Source organism: Mycteria americana, chromosome 8, assembly GCF_035582795.1.
Source record: "Mycteria americana isolate JAX WOST 10 ecotype Jacksonville Zoo and Gardens chromosome 8, USCA_MyAme_1.0, whole genome shotgun sequence".
Classification (NCBI taxonomy): Eukaryota; Metazoa; Chordata; class Aves; order Ciconiiformes; family Ciconiidae; genus Mycteria; species Mycteria americana.
Window position 1 is genome coordinate 44,478,631 of NC_134372.1, and position 14,094 is coordinate 44,492,724.

Sequence of the window (14,094 nt, forward strand, 5' to 3'; positions counted from 1 at the left end):
AAAAATCATGCAAAGAGGTAGTTGATATGGCTTCTCTTTTTTTGGTATAATCTTTGCCACTATAATTAAGAAAAATATTAGGAAGTTAAGGAGGCACTGCTCTTCAGTATCTTGGGAGCAATAGAAAAGTATTTCAGGGAAAGCTGTATATTTCAGGGAAAGCTGTAGTTCAGGCTATAAGAACAGTCATGTACTTACAACAGAATTACTATATTAAGGCTGTTGTTACTAAATTTGATTGTCAAATGAATCGTGGGAAGTATATATTTTAGCAAACAAAGTTTGTTTCCCAAAACATCATAGATAACATCCTGAAGTTACATAAATCAGACAATCTAGAATAAAACACCTGTGCAGGTATGCAGATGTTAAGCATTTTTATCACTGCAATTATTTACAGCCTTGTATATGTGATCACAAGTGGTATCTTTCAGGTTGCCAGAACTTGATATTCTCTACTTCACTGATTGATGACAAACTACACTGAAATATTTTATATGGATTTATTTCATTATTCCAGCTCAGTCCTCAATGGATTTTATGTATTTCTCATAGGCATCTTCATTCATCAGTTCATCAAGTTCAGCAGGGTTTTCCACAGTCATCTTGATAAGCCAACCTGTAGTGAGGAAATTAAAAAGAAAAACAGTTGCTAATATTCTACAGGAAAGACTCATTCATGTTACTGCCTTAGAAAGTACCCCCAGTAGGCACACAAGCCCTGAAACACTGGTAGAATCACAGGACTTCTTGTGCAGGCAAAACAATGTTTCAGTACTTTAAAAAATGAGCAAACAAACCTGTCATAAAAAATGGCCTTTTGAGTCAGACCAGCTATCTAATTTAGTACTGTCTCTGACAGTGGCATTAAGGAGACACTGTCTAGAAAAAGAGCCTGACCTCTCTGTATCATGAGCTGTTGCAAGATCAAAAAAGAGAAATGCGATCAAGAGAAATAGATTTAAATTCAACCACAGTCTATGTCTGAAAAGAACACATTGTAAAGCAGCTGTCAGCAAAGACAAGACTACAATAAGACTTTCATGTTAAATTTTATTGGGCTTGAACTATATTCAATATATTCCATTTAAGCCTCCACACCATTAAACTGGAAGAATTAGGAATTGCAGAGCCATTTGTGATAGCAAGAATCCAGGTGGTATTCATTATTGAAAGATAAAAATGACATCTTACCATCTTGATAACAAGATTTATTGACGAGCCCTGGATTATCTGCAAGGGCAGCATTAATCTCAGTCACTTCTCCTGACAGAGGAGAGTAGAGTTCACTAGCAGCTTTCACACTTTCCAAAGCTCCAAACTCCTCTGAAACACAGAATATGATTGAACGCTTTTAAGAGGAAAATACAAAGCACTGTAGATTTTTTAGTCAGACATTCTGGGGATGACCTAGCCATTGAAGAAGTGTCTTGATCTTGAGCAAGGAAAACTGTAAAACTGTCAAAGAGATTGAAGTCACCAACTTTATGACAATGATCAGCAGTATTAAATTTGATGTTTATGCTCCTGAATTATTCTGGGGAACTTGCATAACACTAGCTAGCTGGCTACTACAGAAGGGGCGGAAATTTCTTACATTTGGCTAATCCTTTGGCTAAAGCACTACAGCATATGATACGATACAGGGTTAGAAGGAACCACATCCAGCTCTTGCTGCAAGAGACCTAAATATGGCTTCTATCTACAATTTAAACCTTTTTATACATAATTTGGTTAACAAAATAGACACAGCCACAATTTCAGGAATCCCCGTTTTTCTTCAGAAACACTATCAAGTGTTACATTTGCACTCACTGGAGAACACGCATTAGTATTCAGAAGCACCACACTGGAATCACCCAGCCGCTCTTCCCTTTTTTCTATTTTGTAAGCAGTTATGGAAATGGTGCCTGGAGCAACGTTAGTCCAGAGTAACTTGCCACAAGCAAACAAGACAGAGGCTGGAGGAACACGGAGCTGTCAGAAGAGTAGATAGGCATCAGCACAAGGAATCAGAGAACAACATGTTCTGGGAAAGCTTAGAATTAGACTAAGGCCAGAACGGGTAGAAAAGAGAAGAACTAAATGGAAATTAAATTCCTTCAGATAAAACAAAACTACAAGTTGGTTAATTAAAACCCTAAACAGAAAGACCTTTTGTCTAACATTCACCATTCAATGCAATGTAATAGATTTGGCCAAGACAGTTCGATACGGACCTATTCCACAAGAAGGATGGCAAAAGAAAGGCCCGCTACTTTACTTCAGTAAATCTACATTCTTGTTCTGCAATGTCTGAAGCTAATGACAATCTTTTCTTCATATACTAGCGAGACAGCTCTCCATGTAAATACAGGAATAGGCTTTTCCTTTCTACCTGTTAGTGCTCACTCTTCTTTAACATGGAAAATTGCATAACTGAATGGTTAAGAATGTAACAATATATACATCACTAATGAGCAAAAACCTACGATTACAGTTGATACCCAAAAATTACTGAGTCTGTATATTCATAGAAAAATTAGAGCTTGATATGAATTAAATGTTTCACACTGTGCAACTCGTGAAATGCGTAACTGCAGAATTACAAATAAGCCAGCCTAAACACGAGCAAGTCCAAATCAAAGCACAAATATTTTTAAAACAGAGTACAGATAAAATGATTACAAAAATATATTTAAAATGTTTGATTTTTAAATAAATGTCTTCACAGTTTAATAAGCAGGTATTTTCTGCTACCATGCATGGTCTGACAGTGAGAATTTGGCATTAAAGCTGTCTCTTGTAGAAATACCTGAATTTATTCTGCATCCAGAAGATTTATAATGGTGTTAATGAACATAAAGATTACTTCATAAAATTCATCTTTGCAAAGGGAGAGCGGGATAAGTAGAGTAATTACTTCATTAGAAATTAGAGCTGAAACTTACCATGTTTACTCAATTTTGTCCCAATTTCTGGAAGACTACAGTAAACAACATCTCCTAATGCTTCCTTAAAAGAAAAACAAAAGCATCAAAGCATACATTAAGGAAAATATACCCAAGAGAGATCCGATACATTAACTCTAGAATCACTGTATACAAGTCACCTCTGTCTCTAAATTTAGTTCTCATTTTTCACTTTTTCATTTTAAACATTTAACTTGAAAAAAATGTTTTGTTATCATGCCCCAAATGCCAAATTATTGTTTATCTTTTACAGTGTTAATAACCCTCAGGCTGAGTGACAAGGTTTATATACAGATTTCTTCAGGCAGAATGAGAAATAACATCTGCTGACCTTAGCAACAGCTAGAGCAACAACAGTTTTAAAGGACAAAGTTCTCAATGATTTGAGGGAATTATCTTTTTGTTACAAAGCACAGAAGATTTACTTCCAGTGCAATTTGAAAGAAAACACAATGATTCCTCCCCAGAGACATGGACAACTGCAGAGCTGTTAGCATACAGTTTGTCTTTACTGACTTAATAAGGAGCCTTATCACCATAAGAATCGGCTCAACCAGAATAGGCTTCTGCCTCTTCAGTGACAAATGTACCCTATCTCACAAAAGACTAGGGATCTTGCAGAGTATTAGTGTTATTTACAGAAAAATGAGATTACGGGAAACGCTGCTTGTCCTAAGAAACATTAATTCCACTTCATTGATAGCTTCTCACAATAGATTTTCTTACATTTCCTATACAGTGAATTTCTATCCTGAATTTGCCTGTGTCTGTTCCAAATCAAGTACTTGCACGAGAACAAAACAAAACAAAAAATCCAAAGTAATTCCTATCCTAGAGTAAGAAATATATGCCATGTTGTACTTGTATTCACCATTGTTCTTTAGCCAGAGGGATTGCACTATATTCATGTTCAAGGGAAATTGGGCCTAAAAAGTGCACGATATCCTCTTCACATAGCCACAAACTCCTCAGGCCTATAAGAACTGAAGTAATAAAGGAGGTTTTAAATTCTGCTGAACCATTAAGTTTCTCATCAAGTTCAGCTCTCCATAGGCTCAATCTGAAGTGATTAAGAATTTATCAGAATGCTGCAGCAGCATTCACTTCACAAATAATGTGATAGATCTAAGTCCAAAAATCACGCTCATTGTATGGCCCATGCAATTAGAACAATAAAAACCAGTAACTGTCCAAAGAGCAAGGACAAGAGCAGGTATGTGTAAATAAATACTGCAGACTTGGGTAAGGGGGGCGGGATCAATACCTGTGCAAAATTGCTGATTCCTACTGTTCCAATGCCATTTTCAACGGATATCCATTCATGCTTGTCTGTGAATTTGCGGGCTAAAATGAAACAAACTTGATACTTCAGAAATACGTGACATGTTGCTCACTTAAATACAATAACACATTTGCAGGCTTAAACTGTGGGGTTTTTTTACTGGGTTAGTTTTGTTCTTTTTCCTTGGAAAACATTTTAAACAGTAAATACAAGTTACAGAATCATTTTGTTCTGCTCATGACAAGCTGCTTAGTGACACGGTAGAAGCTCGCTAGAGGTTCTGCTGAGAGTATTACTAGTTCCTGTGCAATCATCTAGAGACTGATAAAGTACAGGAGCAAAGGAGTAGTTCTACTTCAAACAAAAGTATAAGTCTAAAGCGTATATGTGTACTTTACTCATAGTTATGCATTTCTACGATAGCTTAGTGGCTTTTCAAGCATATTTAGTGTTTGTTTCTGACAACCACTTTATTATTCCTAGGAAGGCCAGTGTTAACGACCTGTTAGAAACAGTGTCAGCATTACAGCATCTCATTCAAAGTACTTAAACAGAGCCATCAGTTAAAGTAAAGAAGTTGCAGCCTAGCTAGTTTAAATAGCTGATTCTCTTCCCTCCCCCTGATTTTTCCTACAGAGTCTACTTCTCCCTGGTTAATGTTGTGACAGATCTATGTAAAACTACGGCAAATTAATACAGGGAAAATTAATAAGGCAACTCATACAGGTAACTGTTACTTAAGAGAATTTGCTCTCTGTTAATACTGGTACTGTGAGAATACCACGGTAGTTATTCTGTCTAGTTTTAATGTAAGCATATTTAAGACCCTGTTAAGTCTTTTCACAGCAGTCTTACAATTCTACATATATTTTCTATCTGTAAGATTCAGGGCAGCTTGTCCTAGCTTTTATTAGAAGCAATTCTTTTTATAAAGTCATATGGAAAAACTTCCAAAGAAGTAATTGAAACAGGCAACTTCTTTCTTGCTAACGTTTTAGCTGGAACTTTTTTTACTCAGCATTTTCAACCTGCTTTGTCTGTTTTCTCACTTCCGTATTTTCCCCATAGATACTTCTGTCCCTTTTTAAAAAATTTATTTATTTTTAATTTTCACTTGTAGCACCTATGCAATCAGGCAAGAGATGTTCCAGAAGCTGGAGAAGATAACTTCTTAAACAGAGCTCCTGGTGTGATTAGTGCCAGAGTAGTACAGCTGGACCTTCCTTTTGAGCTCAAAATTCTCCTCTCAGGCTCTTCCTCTAGGCTGGACTCGTTACACCCACTAGAGAAACGACACTTCTGCAAATCCTGGTATATTTTCTAAACTTGTACACGAAGGAAAACAGAAGTTCTCATTGCAGACCTGCTAAATCTTTCCACTGTAAGTCAGCCATATTTTAAGCTGTTTCAATTGTAGTGATCCTCTTATTTACATCTGAACACGTGTAAGAGAAGCAAGTCTCAGATAAAATGGTTTGTCTTTGAAGATGGCCTAAGCTTTATAAACCTTGGTAGAGCAATACATGTTTTTGCAAGTACAGTACACAAAAAATTGAGTAAAATGCAAATGTGAAGTATTTTTCCATGAATTAGCACTCAAAAAACCCAGAGAATTTCAGCTAGCATTATTTATAGCTACAGAAATCTCTCAGGACACGTTCTAATGAACAGAAGAAATCAAATGTCTTAAATCATTTTATGTCAAGACATTAAACCCATAGGAATTTCACTGGAAATGAGTAACGAACCGTAAGAACGGAGAATGACACAGAATCTCAAGCCCAAGCTGAACATTTGTGACATTACACATCACAAAGAAGCCAACCAATATCTTTTTATGCAGGATAATAATGTTGTATAAGGTTTGTTTATAAAGCGAGGTTAAAAAAAAAAAAGAAAAACAGAAGACTTCCATGATCACTTTGGAACACAGCAGTAAAATGTTCCCAACAGTTAGAAGAGCACATAAGCTTCTCGTAGGACAAAATAAAAAAAGTGAAAAATGAAAAATTCTAACCACATAACAAACACCACTACAAATAAAGGTCACATTAGAAAGAGTTAATAAGTAATCTCAACATTTGAACTTTGAGCTTATGTGATCAGCCCATTAAATAAATCAAATTAAACGAATATAAAATGTCAAAGCATACCAAATCTCTTCTGCGAGCATTCTTTTTCAGAAGAAAAGCTAAATTTACCCTAGCTCTGTTCATTTCAACGTGACTTTGGTTTCAGCTTAACTAGCACATTCTGAATTCAGACCTTCATTTAGTTTAGCCTGCCTCTATTAAATATTTCATAAATATATACCTCAAGAGTAAAGGAAAAACTCACACCTCCACAGAGAGGCATACACAATTTTTCCTCTCTGCCTAAAACAAAAGCATAATTTATGTTATTCCTTCGAGTTATATCTATAGATAAACAATGGGTTTATTGATTAGAATAGTGAAAAAGCTTAGATCTTGACTCACTTAATTTGCAAATAATGACTAATAAATGTTATTTCGTTCACTTCTAACAGAAGGCAGTTAAACAGGTTAAAAGACTATCTGGAAGGAAATTTATGATCTCTTCTTAGTAGCAGTCATTACTTTCATAGCATGTTCTCCTCTTCTTTCCTATCTTCAACGTTCCTGTCTTCTAAAGTACCACAGATTCTGTTTGTCAGACTTCTGTGGCTGTCATTCAAAGAGAGCTTCAACAGTAGCAGATACTTTCAGAATTAACTACGTTAAGTGCAAAATCACACCAAGCACCGATGCGCAAGTCCACCTCCTGCCTTAACACTTCTGTAGCTCTGCTGCACAGGAGCTGGTGAGACCAACCCAAGCTACTTCAGCACAAAACAGGCCCTGAAAATCTGGCTCGGGTTTCCTGGCAGCCCACGCCAATCTAACTGCTGGGGCTGCTGCAGGCCTGCCTCCTCCATCCACCCGTTTCTGCTGCTGCTGCTCCTCGGAGCTATCAACAAGCTGTTGCAGCATGACGATCCCAGGAAAAGCTATCCACTTTTTTTGTCAAGTTCATTTTCTCCACACTCGGCCCACTCAGTGAAGCCTGCAGCTGGGGCCAGAAGGGGACAGGGCCACTTTGCTGAAAAACTGCAGCATGGAGAGGAGGTTAAAAGTTTTCTGTCAATTAATGGAGATGAAACAGCTCCTCATGGGAGGAGGAATTGGGAGAGTGTCAGCACCGGGACAAGGGACAGGTGAAACCCGGCACTGCCAAAAGCAAGGCGACATTAATTGCCCCCTGCAGCCGTAAGCCCTTGCAAGGCTTCAGCCATCTTGCGAGGCTTCTCCCCGACTCCCATACGGACAGCCCTGCACCAGCGGGTGGAGATGACCCGTCCGAGACCAGCGCAGCTCAGGGGCAGAAGCTGCAGCATCCCGCTCCACCCGGTCGCGCTCCTCCTCGCCGCACGGGCAGCTAAAATACACGACGCGCCTCGCTACGAAGTACTCCTGCACGCCAGGGTCTGACAGGCGGAGGTTTAAACCTCGGGGCTGCTCGGCGCACAGAGCAGGGAGGTCACTTCAGCCCTCACCGGCTGCTGCAGGCGGCGGGCTTGGCGGACAGGTGCAGCCACCGGCGCGGCCGGCACCGCTCCTCCGCGGGCTGCGAGGTCTGCCCCTGCTCGCAGCACCTGAAGGCCAGCCCGGCTGCAGCAGCCCACCCTCCCCTCCCGGGAGCCCTGACAGAAAGGGAGCACAACCGGGCCGCTCTCCCGCTGGCCACCGCACGCCTCCCTCCCGCCGCCCCCCGGCCGCCACTCACCGGACAGCACCAGCGAGCTGGTGGCCAACCTCCGGGCCGCGGGCACCCGCAGTGCCGGCGGCGAGAGGCGCGGGCAGCGAGGCACCAGGACCGGCCCGACCCGCCACAACGCTCGCCACGCCATCTTTGCCGGGGGCGGGCGGGCGGGGGGCGGTGCCGCGCGGAGCTCCCGCCTCGCGGGGGCGTCGTCAGGGGCGGCCGTTACCGGCGGCGGTTACAGCGCGCGGGAGCGGGCGGCTGTCACCGGGTCACCTCAGTGGGCGGCGCGGTTTCTGACAGGGATTAGCGGTCTCTGAACAGCCGTCTGGCAGCCGGGGAGCGAAGCTGCTTCGTGCCCCGCCGGCAGGCCGCTGTGCCGGGGGCGGGAGCAGGGGCAGGCCGGCGGGCGGCCCCGGCGGAGCCGGGGGAAGGAAGGCGGTCCAACGGGGTCGCCATCTTTCCATGGCGCTTGCTTGGCGGAAAGCGAGTGGTTTTAGCGAAACGGTGCAACAAAAGCTCAGTGTTTATTAAATACAGATGCTAAGTCTACAGGAAGTACACGTGGGACACTTCATCTTAGGTTTAGCATTATTTCTTCGCTAATACTCTACAATAACATCACTCAGCAACAGTTTATTGGTTGAATGCCGCAGCATTTTAGTCGGAAGCCACGATAACCTAAGCCTAGCCACTGCAGCTGATAGTTAAAAAGTAAATCTTTTACCCACAAAGTGACTTTTCATTGCGGTTATCATTTAATCGTTGACAGGTTATTTCAGTTGATCATTAGTGACTTGTTTCTCTTCCTTCTTGCATTTAATCCCGAAGCAACTGAAAAGTTTCATTAGCATTAGGTCAACAATTTCCTCTTCTTCTGAAGCCTAAAATGACAACGAGAAGTAAGTTACTCGGATGCGCAGACCAGAAGCAGATACAGTTTGCTGAAGCCAGAGAAAATCGCAAGAGAAAATCTCTACTTGAGGTGAAATAAGCCAATTTTCACTCTAAGCAGAGCATGAGTAACTGCCAAAGCAAAACATCATGCCACTATTTTTATCACGACAAAAGTCTCAGGTGAGCATGAGTGAGCATGGACATTACAGAAGAAGTTCTGGCTTGTCAAATCCTGTGGAAATCTTGCTACAGGAGCCTGGAGGTCACTTGCCATCTACCATACAACTAGTGGTATATACAATGAGCCACCCACCATTTCTAGACGAAGTCAATGAGAAAAACTAAATATATCTTGTTTTCTATTGACCATATCCTTTGTTTTCATCTCCCTTGACTTTATTTAAAACATAGAGGAATTTTGGACAGTACTGGAGTACTAAGCTGGATTTCACACCAGGCTATCAATAGCTTGAATGGGTCAGGCACTCACAGTGACATTTTTAAAAAGAGCTGTAAAGTCCTCATGGACTTTAGTAGCAGTTTTGGCACTGATTTCAATGGAGCTGGGGCACAAGTCTAAGACCTTTTTGCTGGATTTAGTATGTGAACAGAAGGCTACAAATCAGATCTTGTACTAAATCTGAACAGGGACTCATCTGAACAGGAATGGACAGTGTAAATCTGGAAAATCTGAAGTGTGCTTTATGAGTAAGTGTTGACTTCTTAAGAGTTGGACTGAGTTTACATGGGTTTCATCCAATGGTAGAATACCTAAATCATGAGTAAGCACTGCACAATAAATGTTAAAAACAGCAGAAGAGCTTAGACAAACGCACCTGGTAGTGCTTCTGTTCCTCACTAAAGGCAACCAGAATCACCGAAATGAACAGATTCAGTACCACAAATGTCATGAAAATTATGCAGGATCCAATTAAGAAGGACCCTAAAATTGGATTGTAGTCCAAGACCTGTAGTATTAATAAGGTAAGACATCATATTTTGATTGGAAAAAAAAAGCATACATACAAGCAGTTAACGCACAATGAGTTTGTCTCTCTGAAAATCCTTGTGGCTAATAAATTATGCTCTCTGTATATTATATATAAAATTTTTCTCCTTTAGTCACTTTCCTACATTTATGTGATATGGTACAAAGATGGTACAATATTTTTTATATATGATCTATGAATATGGACAATCTTTAGGATTTTTTAACTGTTTGCATTTGAATGTAATTGTATGAAAGTTTCACATGAAAGTTGACAAGCCTGGAGATCTGTTTATCCACAGAACAGCTGAAGCTCCATCATGCCTCAGCTTTCAAAGCATAGATGAAATTTCTGTGTGCTTTTATTTAGTAGTGTCTTTACAAAGAAGCCCCGTCAAGACTGTCATGGACACATATCAACTAAGGGTTGTGCAGAAATCCCAAAACTTCATTTTCATGTAAGCTATAATGTAGGAATGTATTTTCATGATTAACAACATGAGTTGTGGACGTGAAAAACTTTATGCCCAATTACTGATCTTCAAAGCTACCCATACCCTGTTGGGGTATGGGATCCGTGGTCTAAAACCATCCACCAGGGAGGGCTTCACCGTCAGAGATGTCTGGGAACTAGCTTAATCCACAAAAAGTTGTTCAAAGGATATTGTAATATTTGAAAGAACTTAATGAAAAAGTCAAGAATAATAAAAATAAATATAACATAAAGTTCCCTTGTGGAAGGCCTTGCCTTTTTTGAGAAGCTAATGGATGTGTGTTCAGAACAAATGCAGGGCATCGCTCACATTTCTTTCTGCAGCTTTCTAAGGAAATTGCTCAAAACTTTCTGTAAATAATAAGTAACATATCTAGTTACAATGTGAGCAACTTTCTCAATGGAAGGTTCATTTTGAGTCTACTGATGGTCAAAATGGGATGTGAGATATATTTCACTTGGTGTCTTTTTCTTGTCTTGATGAGAAAAGGTGGCTGCTTTAGGAAGCTGTGGAGCTTGCAAGATTAGATTAACGTCTAGTACTAATTGAAAGTCCTTCTATTTGCTGGGTCAAAGCGTATTTTATAGCTGAGATGCTAATTATACAGTGATAAACTTCTCACAATTAGAGGTGGTACCTCCTCATAGTTGAAGATTCCCAGCTGAAGACTGACCATGGTCTCTGCTGAATCAAAGAGAGTTTTGTAAGAGTAGAGCTTCCAGCCAAATATTAAGTTTGTCTGCAGAGGAAAGAAGGTATATCTTGTGTTATGGTCAGAATACTTGCTGCAAAATCCGCTAATGACTGCTGTATTCAGAGAAAGCCCTCCTAGTTTGTCATCAGAGCCGTGAAGCTTTTTTTGTGTTTTGGGGTTTTTTTTGTTTACAAATGGGGCAACACCAGACAAGGTCACAGAAGAAGAGCTAAGAACTGGATTCAGGCTTACTGAATGTGTTTAGCTGTAAGACCATTTATCATGGATATAAGAATGTCTTATATCTGCTCAGCTTGCCACTAGGTATGTAAAAAATCTGCAAATACATGACAAAACCATGAAAGTAATTTAGTCCACCTCCAGGGAGCAGACTTATCCCTGCGTAATTGACCAAATTAATCATAGTCACAAACACTTGCCTTTCAGTGCACAGATCCTTCCAAACAGGCAACCTCCTTGTTTGCCCTCAGTAACCAAGGTGCAATTTTCTTCATTTATGTCCTGAGGGCATACTGTGTCTGATTTAAATGGGGGCTGCTGCAGTCTCACCTTTTTCTCCATCCCTCTGCCACTTTCTTTCACAGCTCCATCACTTGCATGATGTGACAACAGGTTGGGTCATGGAACTGATCTCATCACTTATTTTACCTGTGAAGTTTGTGGCCACACCACTGCCTAAAGCTACTCAGTTGCTAGAGTGTCAGTGCTGGAGGGAGAGACGAGGAACGTGAAATCAGGCAGTGTGAGACTGCAGCAGGTCCCGTTTGTCACAGGGCTGCCCTTTACAGGACAGTTTGGATTTGGCTTAGATGGTTTCCACTTTTTCAGTGATTTTGCAATTGAGATGTGCTGAATTTCCCACATTACTCTGCCAGAAGGTTTACACAAAACGTTTCAGCTAAAACAGTAAATATACATAACTAGTTGCAGTCCAATAATTCTTTAATCTCATTAGAATTAAAATATAATTTTATTTGCATAATAAGCATTCCTATTATAGGCAGAAAAATAATTATTTCCCACTTAAAAACTAGCCAAACAGACAATGGCACTTGCTGCACTCTCCCCAGTTTGAGCTATATCCAGAAAGTTATTTTTCCTGTATTTTGTTCTTTGTCACACCTATTACACACAGAGAATCCATTTTTTCATCTCGGTGTTTGATTTTTGTACTAAATTTCAGTTTGCAAAGAACAGACAAGTGGATAATTTAACTTGTCTTTCACTTATACTGAAGAATTGGGCTCCAAGCTGCTAACCTAAGATTTAGATAGTGTCCTGGTTTCAGTTGAGATAGAGTTCATTTTCTTTATAGTGGCTGGTATGGGTCTATGTTTTGGATTTGTGCTGAAGACAGTGTTGATAATACAGAGATGTTTTAGTTGTTGCTGTACTAGTCAAGGACTTTTCAGCTTCCCGTGCTCTGCCAGGTGCAGAAGAAGCTGGGAGGGGACACAGCCAGGATAGTTGATCCAAACTGACCAAAGGGCTATTCCATACCACATGACATCATGCTCAGTATATAAAGCTGGGGAAGAAGAAGGAAGGGGGGGACATTTGGAGTGATGGCGTTTGTCTTCCCAAGTAACCGTTACGCGTGATGGAGCCCTGCTTTCCTGGAGATGGCTGAACACCTGCCTGCCCATGGGAAGTAGTAAATTAATTCCTTGTTTTGCTTTGCTTGCGTGCGCGGCTTTTGCTTTCCCTATTAAACTGTTTTTATCTCAACTCTCAAGTTTTCTTACTTTTGCTCTTCCGATTCTCTCCCCCATCCCACCGAGGGGGAGTGAGTGAGTGGCTGCGTGGTGCTTAGTTGCCGGCTGGGGCTAAACCACGACAGATAGGCAGCTTTATTCAGTTTTACATTTCAAAGCTATGCTGCCTTCACCATTCAGAAATAATTCATTTAACCTGACAGTACCTGGATGCAGACTGCAGACAACAGAAACCAGCGGTACTCACAGCAATGGAATAGGCGAGGAACATGATTGCAATAACAGTGATGAATCCAGAGATATCACCCCATGCCCTCCGTAGAGTTGAAGTGATCATGTTTAGTTTAGGGTTGAGCCTCAGGAGATGCCACAGTTTCACTGTGGAGAGAAGCACTAGGAATGCAATCAGGTAGCCAAGAACTGCATCAGCTCTTGCTGTTTCATTAAAGCTTACACAGCTGTTAGAAAAAAAAAAAAGATGTAATAGACGGTGCACACAGAAGCCTTTGAAGGGCATAAATGAGTATGCTGGAAAAGCCAGTTGCTCTGTCCTTGTTTTCAATGGAGAGCTAACTTGAGTTCTTGCTTGAATGTTCCTGTCTGTACTTCCTGCTGTGCACACAAAAAGCTCAGTTGTACATGGCAGAGTTTTTTTATGAGCATTAGCTAGAGCTGAGAGAGAGTCTAGGCTGTAGCCCAAATGCTGCTCATTTTTAGCAAGTCACAGTTTGAAGGCAGCTAATGCAAATTTACTATCAAATTCTGACCCTTAGAAAGGAAGACAGGTTCTTCTGTGCATGTGTAGTTGAGAGGATGGGGCTGTGGTGCTGTGCAGCTAGCAGGATGTGCTAGATGTGACAGGATTAGCTAATTTCCAACAAGATGTGTGAGAAAGTACTGTAAGGAATGAAGTAAAAGATTGGAGGTCAGAACTGTCATCTGTGACTGAGGCAAGTCAAGTCTTAATGCTAGCTGAAAAAAACTTGGTAATACTTACATTTACCATTTATAAAGGTAGCACATTGTTTGTACTTACGATTTTGTTACAACAGAGGTGACCACAAAAAGATTTTATAAATTGTGTATGCTAATATAGCACATGACATATACCTATATGATATATGCATGCTGCATTAGCAAGAATGTAGCTGTCAGGTTAAAGGAAGTGTTTGTTCTTTCCTCTCATTCAGCACTTGCGAGGTTGCACCTGGAATACTGAGTCCAGTTTTGGGCTCCCCAGTGCAAGGAGGACATTGAGTCCAGGGAAGGGCCACTGAGATGGTTGGGAATCGG

General features: G+C 40.7%; 2 protein-coding genes across 2 annotated transcripts in view; both read right to left on the bottom strand.

The window, feature by feature from the left end:
* Positions 1–360: 360 nt before the first annotated feature.
* Positions 361–8,180, bottom strand: GCSH (glycine cleavage system protein H). Its single transcript, XM_075510885.1, has 5 exons — positions 8,017–8,180; positions 4,216–4,295; positions 2,931–2,994; positions 1,195–1,326; positions 361–619 (listed from the first exon to the last, which is right to left on the bottom strand). Exons 1-5 carry the CDS (start codon positions 8,138–8,140, stop codon positions 522–524), a joined length of 498 nt encoding a protein of 165 aa, XP_075367000.1. The 5' UTR covers positions 8,141–8,180; the 3' UTR covers positions 361–521.
* Positions 8,181–8,750: 570 nt separating this feature from the next.
* LOC142414140 (polycystin-1-like protein 2) overlaps positions 8,751–14,094 on the bottom strand; it is a 43,168-nt gene continuing 37,824 nt past the window's right edge. Inside the window, 4 exon segments of the mRNA XM_075511041.1 lie at positions 8,751–8,876; positions 9,726–9,857; positions 11,009–11,110; positions 13,049–13,259. Of these exon segments, the coding sequence (XP_075367156.1) occupies positions 8,751–8,876; positions 9,726–9,857; positions 11,009–11,110; positions 13,049–13,259 (571 nt within the window).

What these genes read in the sequence shown, in the direction of transcription:
- GCSH (XM_075510885.1), bottom strand. Translation starts at nt 8,140, where the DNA reads ATGGCGTGGCGAGCGTTGTGGCGGGTCGGGCCGGTCCTGGTGCCTCGC. An exon ending in CAGCTCGCTGGTGCTGTCCG is followed by an intron (nt 4,296 to 8,016) that starts GTGAGTGGCGGC and finishes GTTTCATTTTAG; the next exon opens with CCCGCAAATTCACAGACAAG. An exon ending in TAAATCTTGTTATCAAGATG is followed by an intron (nt 620 to 1,194) that starts GTAAGATGTCAT and finishes TCCTCACTACAG; the next exon opens with GTTGGCTTATCAAGATGACT.